The sequence below is a fragment of the Camelina sativa genome, chromosome 13, assembly GCF_030686135.1.
Source record: "Camelina sativa cultivar CO46 ecotype springtype chromosome 13, ASM3068613v1".
Taxonomy (NCBI): domain Eukaryota; kingdom Viridiplantae; phylum Streptophyta; class Magnoliopsida; order Brassicales; family Brassicaceae; genus Camelina; species Camelina sativa.
Genome location: NC_141892.1, coordinates 2,572,040 through 2,589,571, shown reverse-complemented (window position 1 = coordinate 2,589,571; position 17,532 = coordinate 2,572,040). Strand labels below are relative to the sequence as shown.

Here is a 17,532-nt window from a genome sequence, read left to right as displayed (position 1 = left end):
CCAAACCTTCAGAAACCGGCGTCTTCAAAATTAATTTAAGATAACCGGAACCGGAGTAAATTGATTCGGTTATAACATAAACCGGAATCGGTAAATCTGATGGACACTGGTTAGCTATGCGTTTCCTTTTCTCTTCGGTGTTGAAGAAGCAAAGCAGACTCCAACAAAACCTTAAAAGCTGATACTTTCCCCAGATATTATTATCACAGGTTTACCGGAAAAAAAAAACAAAACAAAAAATGCCGAGTCAAGACGATGTTCAAAATCTTCCAATTGACATCACCTTCTCTCGTCTCGGAGGTAATGCAGAAATTATCAATTGCGTACTACACATAATGTAATCTCTCGGTCGTGTTCTACGTTTGAATTCGAGTCTGATTTATTGGAGGTTATGGTCTTGATTTGGTTTTCAATTTTGTTGAATTTGAAGAATGGTTGGTGGATCGGAAGAGAATTCCGGCGGATTGGAGGAAGAAGGTGGGTGTCATCAGAGTCAAAATCTTAAAAGAGTTCTCTTCTTTGCCTAAAGAGATCGATCCTTACTTTCAAACCCTAGATCCTGAAGGTTCGATTTTTTTTCAATTTAGCAATTTTGGTTTGTTGGTTTGCAGCCTCTCACTTAAGAACTCTAAAGTGTTAGTCTTTTCTTTGAAAAATGCCAAAGAGATTTGATTTGGGTCTCTGTGAAACACATTAAGCTTGTTTGGAGTTTTTTGTAAAGGCTTAAATGTGTTTACTTGTTGTTTTTTCTCATCCAAGTGATCGTTGTTTTGCTTTTAGTGATTGGTTACTTGGAGGTCAAAAAGATATATGAGATTCTCCTGAAGACAACTCCAGAGAGCCGCAACATCTTTGGTCGTCTTTCGGGTGCTTCTGTAAGAAATACTCTGTCTCTGTCTCTGTCTCTGTCTCGCATTTTACTTGTATTCATTGTCGTTGTACATTTTGTGATCTGTTTACTTTGCTCCTTTTTAGGGTGTTTGGGAAGCAATTGTTCGTGCGTTTGAAAAAGATCACATTTATCTTGGGGAGGCAGCTCACATTATAATTCAGAATGTCAATTACGAAATGTGAGTTGCTTTCTTGCATTGCTTTACTTGATTTTTTACCTATAGTCTCTCTACTTTGGGCATTTCCTAATGTTTTTTTTTTCTTCTTGCAAAACATGAAGCCCATATCTGAAAAAGCAAGTGCAAAAGGTTCAGCAACAAATGACGGAACTTGATCGTAAAGAAGCTGATATCAAAAGGAGCGTTGCACTCTCAGCAACTAAATATGAGGATGCTTGCCGAGAGCTTGGATTGCAGGTTTTAGTTGAAAACTTGGCCTGGTTTCATCCATAGGTTTTTTAAAGGATCGCATTAGCTTATAACATCTTAAAATTTCAGGGAAACAACGTGAGGCGTGAACTTTTGGAGACTGCGAGTTCACTTCCTAGTACCTTTAGCAAGATTCTGGAAGTTATCAACAGTGACTCAGTAACAGGGGCAATGGAGTACTACTCCGCTTATGTTAAAGATGTTCATACTGAGAAAGATGTAAGATCACTCTTAACTTTACTCTCTTTCTCTCTAAAATTTTGGTCCCTTTGTTCTGGGAGGTTGAATTGACCCGCTTCTGATCTGTCTGTAGAAGCCACTGAGGATCGTGTTACAAAGCTTGAAAGACATTCGTGATAACCCTCCATCTTTAAGCGTTTTGGGGGTCTCTGAAGCTCTTGACGCTGATAATATTCAGTCATCTGAGAATGCAAATGGTACAGACACAGCTGCAGACAGTATTGATTGGGATATTACACTTGATACTGCTGAGATAGATTGGGATGTCAGTATGGTAGAAGAAGTTGATAGTGGAAATGATCTAGGTTCATATGAAATTGTCAATGCCAGCGATATTCCTGAGAATTCTCCATGTAAAGTGGAAGAAAGCCAAGGCCCTGAGGTTGATGTTTCTGAGATTTCTTGGGATGTAAGTGTTGAAACACCTCAGGTAGAAGAAATAACTGATTCGGCTTTGCTAGAATCAAATCAGACACAGTCGGCAGATTCTACAACTCAAGTCTTAGGGAGTGGAGGAGAGAGGAGCCAGCTGTTGGACACAGAATATAGGAATAAGATCCTTGATGATTTGTATGAGGTACTCTAATCCCTGACTATTTAGTGCTTAGTTTAATTCTGGAAACGCTTCTTGAGAGACACTTTATGTGGTTTCTCTTGTGTCAGGTCAAGGCATTTTTGAACCAACGTTTGATAGAACTGAGAAATGAAGACACTCTGTCTTTGCAACACCACGTGCAAGCAGTTGCCCCGATGGTTCTTCAGCAGTATTCTCCTGAAACCATTGACCCAATGGTAGTTGATATCTCCATGGCCATTTCATTGCTAACAAACAAGAAATCTCGGGATCTGATCATGATCCTCAACTCCAAAAGGTGCGTTAGGATATAGTGTCTCTGCCTGGGAATTTGCAGTGCGTACCACAGCTTCTGATATATGTATTTTTGATGTTTTACAGATTCCTAGATAGGCTTGTTTCAGAGCTGGAGGAGAAGAAGCACCGTGAAGTGAAGCTAAGAGAGAGCTTGAAAGATGTGGGTAGAAGACGCATGGAGCTGCAGAATTCACTCTCGTCTATATGGCCAAAACAGGTAAGCTCATGTTTTCAAAAAGCTTTACTTTTGTTTTGGCGAAAATGTGAATTACCGGTGTCAGATTTATCAGAATTTGGAATTGGTAGGGGATATCTAACAAATTTTGTTGGTGAATACAGGGAGGTGCACTTTCGAAAACAAGAGAACTGAAGGAGCTTTGTGAGAAAAGTCTCTCTTCCATGTTTGATGGAAGACCTGTGAATATAAGAGGAGAGATCAATACATTGTTGAACGCTGGAGTTTCTGCTTAGTTTGATCTTTGGGATTGGCTAGAAAACTTAGTTTCAGAACACCAAGTGACCCTCTTTCTTACTATAGGATCTTGCCTTGTTTCAAACTCTTTTTTATTTATTTCTATCATGTACCAAGTAACATCCTTTTACAAAGACTAATACGTGTTCATCATATGCTAACTATTATATTGACAGTAAGGTATCTGTGCATGAAAAAGAGATACAGAAAATGGTCAAGAAGAGAGGTAGCTGAAGGTAGGTGAGGAGATGAACCGTGTGCGTGTTGAGCAGAAAGATTTACTAAAAGGGTCGGTCTTGTCTGCGACACTACTGCTTGCTTCCTTGTTCTGTTTCTGTATCAGTGCAGTGAGTGCTTCCACTATTTCTGAAACCGCTGGTCTGAACTCTTTCTCTACCTGCTTATGAATGCACGATTAGTTGTAATGTAATGATCCTGAGTGAAGAAGCTCTATTGAGAGAATACCTGAGTGCATAGGGAGATAATGTCTGCGTATTGTGAGGCGACTCTTGAAGAGAATGTGCCGGCTATCCCTCCATCAATCATCTGCTCTAAGCTTCGCCTGTCATGAAGTCTGGTTGATGCCCATTTCACCAGTAGCTGTTCTCCTCGGGGTCGTGAGCTGGAACATCCATCAAAATACGTTGACAGCTTAGCTTGGTTATCAACGATTAATATATTAGTATGTGAATTGCTTGCGTACCTGTCAAATGCTTTCCTTCCTGTTAACAGTTCCAAGAGTAGCACTCCCAGTGCATAAGTGTCACTCTTTGTGCCACTGCTTCCTGGTTGACCATGTTCTGGTGCTATGTAGCCCGTGTTCTGTATCGCTATCTCTGAAGCCTGCTCTTTTATCTCCACTCATTAGGTCTATCTCAGTAAAATAATCAAGTGACGCAACATCATATACTGTCTTCTTACTTACCCGAAGTTTAACACTGTTGCTTGTAAGTGGCCTTAAACTAGCAAGCCCACAATCAGCAATACGAGGTGTAAGTTCTTCGTCTAGTAAGATGTTTGTTGCTTTGAGATCGCTATGGGCTATAGGAGGGCAAAACGACGAGTGCAAATAGCTGAAAGAATTTGATTCACCAGATAGAGAAGAGTCAAAATAAATGGCTGCAATGATAGGGAATAACTACTAGTTTGAGAAGATAGGATACTTACTCCAGAGCTCGGGCAACTCCAATAGCAATGCGGAGACGCAATCCCCAGGAAAGTGGCTTGTAGACCTCATCATGCATAGCATTGTACAAGGACAAATGCCCAACATACTCATAGACAAGAAGATGCTCCCCATTCTCAATGCAGAAACCGAGAAGTGTCACAATGTTTGGGTGTCTTAGTTTGGAGGCTATCTGGAGCACTTCAGTAAATTGTTCCTCTTCATGTAAAGACAGCGAAGACATTGGGATGTTCCTCACGACTGCAAACTGTTTTAAGAAAATATAAACGAATAATGCAAATTCTATATTTCAAATGTTTGAAGAGAAATAAGAGAAGATATACTTGGCCATCAGGCAATATTGCTCTGTAAACAGAACCAAGAGGACCCTCTCCGAGTAGATTTTCTTCACTGAAACTGTTAGTTGCCAGTTGAAGCTCTGCAGCTGAGAAAAGCTTAGCGAACGATGGATATTGACATGTAGCAGAAAAGCTTTTTCTTCTGACAGCTTTATCGATTCTGACAGGTGGAGAAGGTAAATGTCTGAGCTGGGGAATTGTCGGTGGCTGGACCCTTCTCATCTGTGGGTTATCTTCAGTTGCGACAGGATACTCTGTTACATGTGAAGGTAAGAAAATCAGCACCGAGGAACTAGAATTGCCATTGTAACAATGAGGGAGAGGCAACATAGATCACCTCGGCCTGTACTGACTGGAAGAGAGTATGCTGTGCTATTGTTGCTTATGTGACTAGCAGCAAGGTTTTGTGCACGTCGATGACTCATGCGGACTGCAAAAAGTGCAAAGAAAGTTCCCAGCAAAGCTAATCCGCCAACCAGTAAAAAGGTACTTCCTGCTCCTATGCCTTTCTTCTTCTTTCTGACCACCGTCTGAGGTCTGGGAAAGTTCATAATGGCACTCGATTCTGTCGTTGGATAGCCAGTAGCATTTTGTATCAACGGTCTAACGTCCAAAGGGAACTTCCATGGTTTATAGTTGGGCTCTACATGGAACTTGTTTCCCAAAATCCTGTTCAGCAAAAACACCATGTATGATTATCACGAGTCTTAGACGTCTGAGCCAATATTTGAGAAGCGGGGAGTAAACTTACCACAGATGGGGAATGGACTGAAAATGACTTGGGATAATACCACTGAATTGGTTATCTTCGATATTCCTGAAGACATGTTGAGCTCACTTATATAAAAGAAGTTCAATGAAATGCAAAATAAAAGCACAAAAGAGAGTGAACTACAGGTCAGCTAAAGGAAGATCCGCGAGATATATGACTGATCCTGTTAATCTGTTGTTCTGGAGGTACCTGCAGTTTTCGTTATCACAGTAGCAAAGCCGTTATTAGGTTACATCTAAGTGCACGAAGCAGATTGCAGATAAAATTTCTAAATACTTACAGTGAAGTCAGATTCATCAGAGTTCCAAAAGAGCTTGGTAGATCTCCCGTCAGGTTATTGAATGACAGATCCCTAGCAAAGTCAAATAGAAATTTGAATATGAACAGGTATCTTGCTGGTGATGAAAGACTAAAAGAACTGAACAGAAGACTCACATTTCTTTAATTTGTAAGCCAGAAAACACATTTCCAAGAGGTCCAGATAATGAATTATGGCTCAAATTCCTAGAAGACAAAGGAATCAATTATATAACGAATCAGTGGAAACGTAAGGCCATGTAATGAAATATACAATAGTACTCCATTTGGAATAAGCCACTTACAGAGACTGAAGAGATGTCAAAAGAGGTAAGGAGAAAGGGATACTCTGGGTCAGATTGTTACAAGCCATGTTTCTGTAATCAAACAAACAACGAAAACACTCGTAAATTCCACTCAAATGTAAAGCTTAAATGATGAACGCACTTGCTTAAAACACTTACATATGAGTAGCATTTGGAGGCAAGCCAAATGGAATTTCACCTTGAAGATTATTGAAGCTCACATCCCTAAGACAAATGAAAGATAGAGACCAACAATTCTTTGAATTAATATCATCAATACAATGAATCTGTCACGTAACAATGAAGAAAAGAGAGAGTTTGCTTACATGGTCTTCAAGTTGTGGAGATGTTGAAGTTGGTTTCCAAGGCTTCCCAAAAGCTTTAACTCTCGTAGTTGTCTGTGATAAGAATGAATCAGAATTTTGATCGAATCGGATAAGAAAAAAAAACTGAGAGAAAGGGTTAACATGTGGAAATTACAGGTCTACAATAGAAGAACCAGAACAAGAAACTCCCATCCAAGTTTCTCCGCATGGATCTCCACCCTCCAATCTCCATCCTCTCAGCTGCTCTGGATTGCTCAGGGATTTGTAGAGATCTTGAAGTGCCAAAACTAAAACACAAAATAAACAACAAATCACATACAGTCATTTCGTCGAACACGTGTAGATGTTGATTTCAACATGATCAAGTAACATCAAAAGATCTGAACGCGTGATTAAACCCAAAGAAATACTAATCAATCATCAGTTCGATTCGTAAGTAAACAAAGATTCAGTACGATCAAGCTCAGTTCTTAAATAGAGAAGAAGAACGACGAACAAGAATCTTAACTGAGAAAAAAAAAACGGAGACGAGAGAATCTGGAAACTACGTACCTTCGAGCGGATCAGTATTAGCCTTCGCTAGCACAAAGAGAAGCACCGTGAGCAGAATCGTAGCGAGGTATCGCGATTGCTGTTTGGTTTTCATCGCTACGATCTCTCTCGACTCCTAAGAGAAAGAAGAAAAAAATGGTGCTTAATGCATAGAACTGATACGCTTAAAGCTCCGTCGTCTAACGCAAAGAGAAACGTAGAGAGAGAAAAAGAAGAAAAGAGTTTTGGAATTTTTTCGCACTTTCTCTCTCGTTTTCCGGGAAACCAAAACAGAGAGAAGATCAAAGAAGAGAGTAGAGAAGAAGAAAGAGAGAACTAAGTAAAATGTGAAGGCGCGATTATCCCACGTCAGCAAAAACAGTTACGGACGTTGGAGTCAACTAGTCAAACCTCTCTGCCACGTGGATTTTCTACAAGTTCTATTATTATTATTATTTTTTCTCAAACTTTAAGATGAAAGAACTTGTAAAGCATGTACATAGCAATCTGCTCATGGGGGAATAACACAAAACTGAAGTTAAATGTTCCACAAAAATTTGTGTTTAATTAGACTGATTGTGATCTAACTAGAATACAAAAATCGAATTGCTTGATGTATGTTTGAGGCTAATTTGAATCGCTGTGGTCAATACTAAATAATATCTTGATGCATTCTTGTTCTCTACTCTCACAGAAGCAGTTTCTTCAGGTCTTCCAAATGCTTAGGCCCACCAGGGTGACGGTTTACAAATCTAGTGTCAAAGAACTTGTCCGAGCAGACAAGTATAGTACTCAGTGCAAGCTTTGGGTCTGCTTTCCCTCGAGCTTGAAGCCAAGAGAACATTGCATATCGAAGCTTCATCCGCTGAAGAGTGTACTTGAGACATGTTGGGAAAGTGACCAAAGTCGAAAGCGGATAACCTAATTCGTTTACAAGGTAGTTAACCTTTGATTCTATGATATCACTTGCCTGAGTGAGGATGCTAGGACATGCTTTCACCATATCTTTGACAACTTCCTCAGTAAAACCCAAACTCACAAGGACATTAAATCTCTCACGGAGTTCAGATCCTTTGCCACGGAAACTCTTGTGTGCTCTCTCCATGTCCTCTGAGTTTTCTTTGTATCCGAGTTCTAACAAGAACTGGGTCTTCATCTTTTTCGACTTTGAGTCTACCTTGCAGCTAGTAGCTGGTAACGGCTGGACTCTTAACCCCATAATCCATTTTTTCATCTCTTCAGGATTTTCTTGAATGACTTGACAAAGCCGCCTCTTCCCACCTTTCAAATTAAGAAGTAAGGTACTGGTTTGCTTCAAACGAGTTACACCAAGCCACGAAGAGTGCAAACGGAAGATCCTGCTAATCTCATCAGCCTCCATCTCAATATCTTGCAGGAACAAGAAGCAATGCCTTAGATTCATTAAACATTTTCCTAAACTCTGGCTCTGAGGGAGTTTCTGAAACAAGGAACAGAGTTCACTTCGTGATGACCCTAGTTTTGTTTCAAACCCAGCTAGAATCACAGTCCACTCCCCTGAATCCTCAAAAATCAGGCTTGGCCGCTTCCTGATTAACTCACGCAGCTCATTCTCATCGACACAGATATCTCTAAGAAAACTTAGACACCTATGCATACAACTCCAATCATAAGACACCTCCTCCGACAAGTTCTCTGTTACCCAATAAACACCAAAACCAATAGCTTTCAGCATCTCCATAACCTTAGCCAGTTCAACATTCATATTCCCAATCAAGATACTAGGACTACAAACAATAAGTTTCGACAGAAACAACCTACTAAACCCCAAATCCTCCTCATAAGCCTTAATCTTGGAAGCTAAAACCCCAGTTTCATACCCAAAAACTTCCCTAGCTTCCTTAAAGATCTTCCCCATCTTCTCCCTACCAATTCCATAGTTCCAAAAGACATGATAATTCTCCAGAAGAAAAGCATCTTCATTCAAGAACATCTTATCACAAGGAACCAAATGACTAAACTCTGACGGCTTCAAACCTAAACTCTCTAAAAACGGCTCAAACTCGTTTACAGGATGAAACAATAGAAACCTTGTAATGGATCGAACTATCTCATCATCATCATCATCATCAACATCACAACCATCTAGCTTCCTCAATAGATTATCATTAAACACAGGAGCATTCTTACTCATACTCTCAGCTACCAGAAACTGCAAACCCCTCGTTTGGTAAAAGTAATCAAACATCGCAACCTGTGCCATTCTACGAATCTCGTTTCGATTTCTAACTCCCCACTTCTCTCCGCAAAGCTCAGCATCGACTAGTGTTGTTCTCTGGGTGCCGAAAGATCTAGGGTTTCCTGAAACTCGGGGTTTAATAATAGCTTGTGATACCCAATTGAGAAGGCTAGTGAATCTAGGGTTTCGTATAAGAGACATTACCTGTTACTCAGACACATGAATATATGTAACACCGGAGTTAGATATGTCTAAGCCGAAGTTATAGCTATGTTCAGTAAGAAGAAGAAGACGAGACTATTTGACAATTAAAAAAAAATTATATTATTTAAATAATTTAAAATTTTTATCATTAGAAGAAGAGTAACAACTACAACAAAAAAAATTGGATACAAGATTTGATTAAGGTGTAATGCTACAAAACATAGTAAGGAATTAGTTTGTTCAACTCAAAGGATGCAGCTTCTTCAAGTCTTCCAAATGTTTAGACCCATCGGGGTGACGGTTTACGAAGAAACTGACGAAAATTTTGTCAGAGCAAGCGAGCATAGTACTAACTTTGATCTTAGGACCAACTTTGCCTCGAGCTTGAAGCCAAGAGAACATGGCAAATCTGAGCTTCATCCGTTGAAGAGTGAACTTTAAACATGAAGGGAAATCAACCAAAGTCGAAAGCGGATAACCTAATTCTTTAACAAGGTAGTGCACCTTTGATTCCAGGACATCAGATGCTTGTGAGAGGATTTTAGGAGATGCTTTCACCATTTCTTTGGCGTCTTTCACTTTGAAACCCAAACTCACAAGTACATTGAATCTCTCTCGGAGTTCAGATCCTCTGCCGCAGAACCTCTCGAGTGCTTTCTCCATTTCCTGTGAGTTTTCCTTGTACCCGAGGTAACACAAAAACTGAGTCTTCATTGATTTCGACTCTGTTCTTTCTTCGGTAGCTGGTAGCGGTTTGATTTTTGACCCCATTGTCCATTTTTTCATCTCCTCTGGGTTTTCTTGAATGACCTGACACAAACGGGCTTTCCCAGTCTTCAAATTTACAAGCAAGGTACTAGTTTTCTTTAACCTACATGAGCCAAGCCACCAGGAGTGAGAACGGAACACCTTATGAATCTCATCATCTTCCATCTCAATCTCTTGCAGGAACAAGAAGCAGTTCCTTAGATTCGAAACACAGTTCTCTACTTGAATCTGCTGGAACTTCTGAAACAACGAAGATAGTTCACTTCTAGATGACCCAAGCTTTGTTTCAAACCCAACTAGAACCACAGTCCATTTGCCTGAATTCTCAAAAATCAGTCTTGGACACTTCCTGATCAACCCACATAGCTCATCCTCATCAAAACAGATACCTCTAAGCAAGCTTAGAACACGATACACAGAGCTCCAATCACAAGGTGCTTCCTCTGACAGGTTCTCCATCACCCAATCAGAGTCAAACCCCATAGCTTTCAGCGTCTCTAAGACCTTAACCAGTTCAAGATTCATATTCCCAACCAGAATCCTCGGGCTACAAACGACAAGCTTCGACAGGAAAAACCTACTAAACCCCAAATCCTCATAAGCCTTAATCTTGGAAGCTAAAACCCCAGTCTCATACCCAAAAACCTCCCTAGCTTCTTTGAAAATCATCCCAATCTTGTTAGGGTCAACTCCACTATAACACAAAACATGATGATTCTCTAGCAAAAAACCTTCTTCATCCAAGAAGACCTTACCAGAAGGAACAAGATGATTATACTCCGAGGGCATCAGACCTGAACTCTCAAGGAAAGGCTCAAACTCATTGACAGGGTGAAACCGTAGATACTTAGTGATAGATTGGTTAATATCAGAAGGGGTAACACAGTCCACCTTCTTCAAAAGGTTATCAATAAAAAGAGGACTGTTCTTGCTCATACTCTCAGCGACCATGTACTGTAAACCCCTAGTGGAATAAAAGTAATCCAACATTGCTTCCTCAGCCAATTTACGAATAGTGGGAGTGATTCGAAGCCCGTTTTGGGTTTTCCTCACACTCGATTTCTCGCTGGAGACTTTGTTAACGGTGGCGAAGGATCTAGGGTTTTGGGTATGACGGAGGAAGAACCCAGTTCCGGGAAACAGGGGTTTAAAGTGGGTTTCTTGAGAGATTTGTGATACCCACTTGATAAGAGACGCGAATCCACTAGGGTTTCGGGTGAGTTTCATTGGCTAGATTTGTGAGCAAATCGAAGAAAGGTTTTATCTATGAATCTTTGACGGGGTTTGGTCTGATTCGTCTCTTGGAGCCTCTCAAATCGCCGGAGGAGACAGATGAAACGAAAGCATGAGACTTTTGTTTGGGTTTGTTTTTTCTTTCGCGTTTGCGTTTGCGTTTGCGTTTGCGTTTGTTTTCTACTTTCTTTCCAATACAGAAAAATCCCAAAAATATTTGAAGAAAAACATTTTTTTTGTGTGTGTTAATATTTTACAGACATGCCATTATCCTGTAGACAGTTTATTATCTACATCTACGTATAGATTCAAATCTTAATTAAGAGATTTTACAAGTTGTTTTTCCGTTTTTGATGATTGATCATCTCGTGGAGCTGTTTATTTTGTTCTTCAACCAACAAGTACAATTCTCTCTGCATCTGCCAGACAAAAATACACACACACACATAAACAAGTATAATTTTCATATCCGGTAATAACAAAATAAAAATGAAAATAGGAGACTATTTTTTTTTGTTTTGGTTAGTCTATGATCTATCTATCAAATCATACCATGTACATTCCTCTATCATTTTCGTTTCATGCATACAAAACAGTAAATCACTGTTAATTAACTTTTGGTATACTTCTTCCACCTCATGATATGATTCGAGATAGACAAATGGATATAGCCATATAGCCACATATATTGGAAGAGATCTTAGCTACTATCTTAGTGTTAGACTGTTAGTGCCAATAAATGCCAATTAGGATGAAAGACAAGAACCTTTAATTGTTCTTGGAGATGTTGTCCTACTTCATCATGCAATCTCATCAACTCTTTGATACTTGAATCCTTCGGATGAATCTCTTTTTCTTTGAGTTTTGTTTCTGCAGATTATATCATTTAATAAAGTCAGCAAAAATAAAACTGGTAAAAGAAAACGTATTGCTTTGCTTTGGGTCAATGAGCGAGTTAGACATATATAAAACCCTTTAAAACCTATAGGTTCATACCAAAAAATCAAGAAAAAAACCTATAGGACTTTTACCTTGTCTGGAATCTTGAACATGTTTCATTGATCGATAATTCTGATTTGCATGAATACAAACTAAATGAGTTTAGGTAAGAATCAATATATGTAGATCATAATCTAAAATGGAAAATGATGTGGTAACCTGAAGATGACTCTTGACATGGTAGATTGTTAATTTATGTGTTTTCATAAGCTTTAAGATCTCTTTTGGCGTCGCTTCTACGAGATTAAGAATCAATTGGGAGATAAAAAGGTAAATTGTCATGTTTTCGTTGCTTTATTCATTAACGAAATTAATCCACACACATACAAATAGATGAAGAGGTCATACTCATGGGGCCACCTAGGTGATTCACACACTGTACAAACTTGTCGTGAAGATCTATTGTCCAGTTGATCCTTGTTTTAGTGGAAGATGAGCTTGCTAACTCAGAGGCAGCGGATTCACAACCTGACGAGCTTGTTGATGGCTGTTCCTGATGAGACCATGAACTTAGATTATATATAACCTCATTCTCTATCTATACGTACAAATTCATTTGTACTTTGCTTCTCTACCATCAACTCATTATGTAACAACGAAACAATTAATAATAACCTATTCTAGCCCCGACGTGAAAGGAAATATGGGTTTAATACCCATAACTACATTAACAAGTGTTATTCGAGGAAAAATTCATCCAAGATATATAATAACTAGAATAGATTCATCCAAGATATTTGTCTTGTGGTAATTTAAAAAAAAAAAAAAAAAAAAAAGAGAAAAAGAGAAATTGCATACCGCTGAAAATTGTGTTTCCACACAGTCCAAAGATTGCTTTGAAAACGAAGTGGCTTTGGTATCGGTTGAAAAAAGTTGGGAGATATCGTAGCATTTGCAGCAATGAATATTATGTTCACTGCAGCTCTTATACGAGGAATCACTATCCGATGCTTGTCTTCTTCCAAATTTCATTCGCTCTCAACTTCTTCTTTTTTAAAAAAAAATGGTGAACCCCTTTCAGTATAATACAAAAATCATATAACAAATGTTGGATCCAAGATGTGTTTTGTCTTTATCGGTATTAAGAATTGACTTTTTTCTAAAAACGATTAAAGACCCTGCATGTTATGAAGGAAAAATAATAATCTTCAGATGAAGTAAAATAGAATATATAAAGAAGCTTAGCCGCGAAATTATTTACGAGTTAAAATAATTGACAGGACATATAAGATAATATGATTTTATTGAATGACGACATTGTGACACATAAATGGTGAAACTTCCATATAACAACATTCTTTCACTCTTTTGTCCATGCATGTGTTCAGTCACTTCTCATAAAATAATACAACAACAAAAAAAAAGACTAAAGACATTCGAAACTATCATAAAAACAACTTCAATTTTCAATTAAATAACCTAGCATAAGTAGCCCATTAACTTAAATTTATAATTTTAGTGGACATGGTTTGAACAAAAGTTAAAGAGTTTGGGCTTTAACCAGACCAGCCCAACCAAGTTGTAACTTGACTATAACCGAATCAATTTAATAAACCGACGAGATAACCGACCGGGTATTGATGAATTATCTGACAAACCACTAAATTTATTGATCGGGTAAACGAACGAAGAGAAATCTCTCGATCCTAACTTCGAAGTAAAACCCTAATTTTAGCCGAATTCAAGTTTAATTTAAATTCAAATACACAAAATAAGAACAAATATTGTTGCAGAAAGAGAAATATCACAAATATTATAGCCCATCATCAAGCCCACTATATTTAGAGTTTCTTAACCAACACAATATGGGAATCGAATGCGATTGGGACATTAAACCGCTTATTACTAACTCAATGAAAGAGTGGTCAAAACAGTTTGATGTGACGTTGGAGCCGAGGGCTAAATGAAAATCATGAAATCACTTCACAATCGGTGACCAAATCGAATATCACTTTTTTGGTATCCAAGTATCCAACCTAATTCATTTCGTATACTCGCGTCTCTATACGTATATGATCATTTGACTGACTCATTCATCACTTCCATGCAAAAGTTTTTTATACCGTACCTTAATCTTGATTCTTGAAAAGCATATTAGAGAGTTACAGGCCGATTACTTTTCGTAAACATCACCAAACTTTCAGAGAAGAAGACAAATATATATAAAGAAACTGAATATTCAAAGTAGAAATGACTAAGAAAGTAAAAGGAGAAAAAGGTGGGGTTCCTCGTGCACAATTTTTAAAAAGTAGCGTTACTAATTTAAGAAGCCATCTCTCTTCGTGTGAGTTTATAACGCAAAATATAGTTAATTAAGAATAATCTCACACATCTATTACTCTATTGACTAATGAGACCCCATCACACACCACTTGCACACATTTAGTACCTGATTCTTTTCCCAAGTGTTAGTGTGTGTAGCACTTTGGACATTCTCTTGTCGCGACTCTTATGACTTTATACCATTTTGAATAGAGTAGAAACATGCTTTAGGCCCTTTTCTATGTAGCCAATATCTCTCATTTTTTTTTTCAACTAATCTTTGACTGGAGTTGATTGTCTCCATAACTTGTTAGCATCAGGGATTCTGTGTTGTCTTGTACCAAGAAAGGTGGCGGAGGATCAGGAGTGTGATCGGAAGCGGGAAGAGACAATGATGCTTCAGCTTCGGGTGTCTTCATTAGACTCTCTTTTGTTTTTTGTTGTTGTTCCATCATTATTTTCAACTGTTTCCCTTGTTCTTCGATTCTTAGTTGTAGGTTTCGTTGAATCTAAAGAATGAAACGTACATGAATCAAGATGAGTGTGGTATTAAAGAACAGGTATATCTATGTAGATAGATAATTATCAGAAAATAGTTCCCTAAAACTATAAAAAGAGTCTTATCTATATCTCATATAGTAAGATGTATAGTTACATGACTTACCTCTAGTTGTTCATGAAGATGCCTCTGAACATCTAGTTGAAGCTGGAGTGCCTCTTTAATCTGTACTCCACTGCCTCCACAACATTATTAAAAAAAATCATTAACAAGTCATTATTTATTATCTTCGAATAAGGTTAATCGAATCGTGTTGCTATTGCTACGCTAAGCCATTTGGTCATTAACTTTGGATTTTTGTGGAGGAAAAATATATAGAGGGCTAATTAGGAGTAAATAAAATATTAGTTTTGGGCCTTTTGGCACAAGAAAAAAAAAAAGAGAAACGTACGTTTTTGTGTCAAGCTGAGACAGCTCTTTACCACAAGCTCTCTTCTCAAACTTGCCTGCAACATAAAACTCTTTACTTCACACAAAAAAATAACGTAAAACTCTTTCGATTTTGTATTATTTCAACTTATCAATTTATTTTTATCCCCAATGTAATAGAAAAAATAGTGCAGAAATTAATTAGTATACCTTCTAGAGACTCAGGCATGTATTTAGCAATCCTATACTTCTGAAATTTAAAAGCCAAAAACTATTTAACAAAAAACAAAAATTGGAAAAAGGGAGATAGAAACTATAGAAGAAGTAACCGTAATTAACCTGTAAGTGGCTTTTAACATGAAATATTGTGAGTCCATCAGAATCCATCAGCTTCAATATCGCCTTGGGCGTTGCCTCTGCATAGTTTTCCACCACTTACACATTTTAGTGACCCACCAAAGAAACAAGGACACTTTTATCCTTGAAACGATTATGTAATACTTTTATTGAAAGATGTATACATTTTATCCAAATAATGCAAGAAAAGGAGACACTTTTTAATCCACATGCACATAGTGTTATATACTTGTATGTGAGCGTTATAACTTCATTAGATCACTTTTGATATCTATCCATCCTATGGCTATACATGACCGTTCACGATTCGTATGCATGTTAAATAGAACTTCTATTGGGTAATTACCAAGAAAGCTCTAGGTTTTAGTAACTTCTTCAGACCGAAGAGTATAGCAAGTTAAATTGGTCCCCCTCTTGTAGCATATGCACTAGCTAATATGACTTTATGCTAAACAAAAGCGACTAGCTCAATAAAATTAAATGGTTGTGAGACTTACCATCAGCACCACCAAGGCGATTAACGCACTCTACAAACTTCTCATGAAGATCTTGAGTCCATCTTATTCGTGTCTTGTTCACACAGTTAGGAGCCACCGACCCTCCATGGCTTGAGAATGAAGTATGAGAAGGAAATTTTGGATGAGTTTGTTTAGGTTGATGCGATGATGAGAAATTAAGATGTGTTACATTAGAATTACTATAGGTCCTCCTGCATAGTTCCTGTGGAGAACATTTTAAAACCATCAAGTAAGATCGGATCATCATTGTTAAATATATATATATATATATATAAGAAAAAGAAAAAAATAAAATAAAGGGCTTTTTTTGAGCATACTTGTGGATCTTGACTTGCTTCAAAAGAAAGCGAGTATGAGGCTGATGAAGCATTTGCTGCAGCGAAATCGTTCGCGCATGATCTTTGATATAATGGCTTCATATATTGATCCGGAAGAGGCAGCATAGGAACCATCGATACGGTATGTTCTAATGATGTATGATCCGAAGATTGATGATGGTACGGATGAAACGAGGAAGGGTAGGGCTTCGAAGATGAACATTGTAAGGGGAAAGATTGATTGGCCGAGCAATCGTATGGAGGAAAACCCGAGAAGGTTTCGGTAGTCCATGGAGATGATGGTTGATTGTATTGAATCATATTATTCAAGTTTTGTAAATTAAACGGCTGAGGCGGTTGCGGCTGCGACTGTAGCTGGCTTCCTTGTGAAGCGTTTGAGAATTCAAAGTTGATATTTTCCATCAAAGAAGAAACAAGAGAGACACAATTAGCCAGTTTTGCATCAGAAACATATGATCTTGTTGTACGTTCAATGATATATTGAGCGGACGAAAAATAAAAAAGTTATAAGTTGAATGAAAAAAATAAAAGGATTTGATTGAACAAAAAAAAGAAAAAAAATCGCTAGAATAATAATCGAGATGAAATCTAAAGGGTTTTGGTTTTTGGGTTTTCAGGAATCTCTCTACATTCTCCAAAGTCTTCAGGTGCAAGAGGGATGATTATTGATATAAGGCCAACGCCTTTTCTTTTGATTATTCTCAAAATGGATAGGAGTGCGCAATTTTTAATTATCCAATGGCCATAATTGCAAAAGTCCAAAATTCTTATTTCAATAACAAATACTATTTTAAGTAGTTAGATTAATTAAACTTCCACTTGCATAGACCTTGTCGTTATTCTTCTTCATTTGTAGAAACATCAGAAAAGAGTTTCATCACAAAAATAGTAAGATCGCACGGAAATCGATTATAGTACCATTAATTCATTTTAAAACCCTAATAACAGATCCTGTTCAACCATGCATACATGTATTATCATTTAATCTGAATATGTATGTAATTTTCTATATATGTTGTATATATATCTAACGTAAATGGTATGATCAAC

General features: G+C 37.9%; 5 protein-coding genes and 1 pseudogene across 6 annotated transcripts; 1 reads left to right on the top strand and 5 right to left on the bottom strand.

Moving 5' to 3' along the window:
- Window positions 1–101: 101 nt before the first annotated feature.
- Window positions 102–3,055, top strand: LOC104734695 (CDK5RAP3 protein homolog). Its single transcript, XM_010454321.3, has 10 exons — window positions 102–300; window positions 431–565; window positions 781–875; window positions 976–1,070; window positions 1,172–1,307; window positions 1,389–1,538; window positions 1,633–2,136; window positions 2,223–2,431; window positions 2,515–2,647; window positions 2,770–3,055. Exons 1-10 carry the CDS (start codon window positions 240–242, stop codon window positions 2,899–2,901), a joined length of 1,650 nt encoding a protein of 549 aa, XP_010452623.2. The 5' UTR covers window positions 102–239; the 3' UTR covers window positions 2,902–3,055.
- LOC104737867 (protein STRUBBELIG-RECEPTOR FAMILY 2-like) lies at window positions 2,978–6,973 on the bottom strand. Its single transcript, XM_087482129.1, has 16 exons — window positions 6,679–6,973; window positions 6,281–6,413; window positions 6,127–6,198; window positions 5,960–6,025; window positions 5,801–5,872; window positions 5,634–5,702; window positions 5,479–5,550; window positions 5,322–5,387; window positions 5,178–5,243; window positions 4,764–5,095; window positions 4,412–4,680; window positions 4,070–4,335; window positions 3,828–3,975; window positions 3,606–3,745; window positions 3,368–3,524; window positions 2,978–3,299 (listed from the first exon to the last, which is right to left on the bottom strand). Exons 1-16 carry the CDS (start codon window positions 6,770–6,772, stop codon window positions 3,117–3,119), a joined length of 2,205 nt encoding a protein of 734 aa, XP_087338255.1. The 5' UTR covers window positions 6,773–6,973; the 3' UTR covers window positions 2,978–3,116.
- A 159-nt stretch (window positions 6,974–7,132) lies between these two features.
- Window positions 7,133–9,174, bottom strand: LOC104734694 (transcription termination factor MTEF18, mitochondrial). 2 transcript variants are annotated; one of them, XM_087482128.1, is made up of 2 exons: window positions 9,080–9,174; window positions 7,133–8,997 (listed from the first exon to the last, which is right to left on the bottom strand). In XM_087482128.1, the coding sequence occupies exon 2, from the start codon at window positions 8,897–8,899 to the stop codon at window positions 7,346–7,348; it is 1,554 nt and encodes a 517-aa protein (XP_087338254.1). In that variant the 5' UTR covers window positions 8,900–8,997; window positions 9,080–9,174; the 3' UTR covers window positions 7,133–7,345. The 2 variants fall into 2 exon arrangements, with proteins under 2 accessions (XP_087338254.1, XP_019090351.2); XM_019234806.2 differs by having other exon boundaries at window positions 7,133–9,150.
- Window positions 9,175–9,202: 28 nt separating this feature from the next.
- On the bottom strand, window positions 9,203–11,225 carry LOC109128436 (transcription termination factor MTEF18, mitochondrial-like). Its single transcript, XM_019234723.2, has one exon. The coding sequence runs from the start codon at window positions 11,072–11,074 to the stop codon at window positions 9,320–9,322; it is 1,755 nt and encodes a 584-aa protein (XP_019090268.1). The 5' UTR covers window positions 11,075–11,225; the 3' UTR covers window positions 9,203–9,319.
- Window positions 11,226–11,395: 170 nt separating this feature from the next.
- Window positions 11,396–13,051, bottom strand: LOC147929136 (myb family transcription factor PHL5-like; annotated as a pseudogene).
- A 1,166-nt stretch (window positions 13,052–14,217) lies between these two features.
- Window positions 14,218–17,222, bottom strand: LOC104734692 (myb family transcription factor PHL5). The gene is made up of 7 exons (XM_087480170.1): window positions 16,462–17,222; window positions 16,124–16,346; window positions 15,609–15,685; window positions 15,480–15,519; window positions 15,292–15,346; window positions 15,006–15,075; window positions 14,218–14,850 (listed from the first exon to the last, which is right to left on the bottom strand). The coding sequence occupies exons 1-7, from the start codon at window positions 16,882–16,884 to the stop codon at window positions 14,611–14,613; spliced, it is 1,128 nt and encodes a 375-aa protein (XP_087336296.1). The 5' UTR covers window positions 16,885–17,222; the 3' UTR covers window positions 14,218–14,610.
- Between the last annotated feature and the right edge of the window lie 310 nt (window positions 17,223–17,532).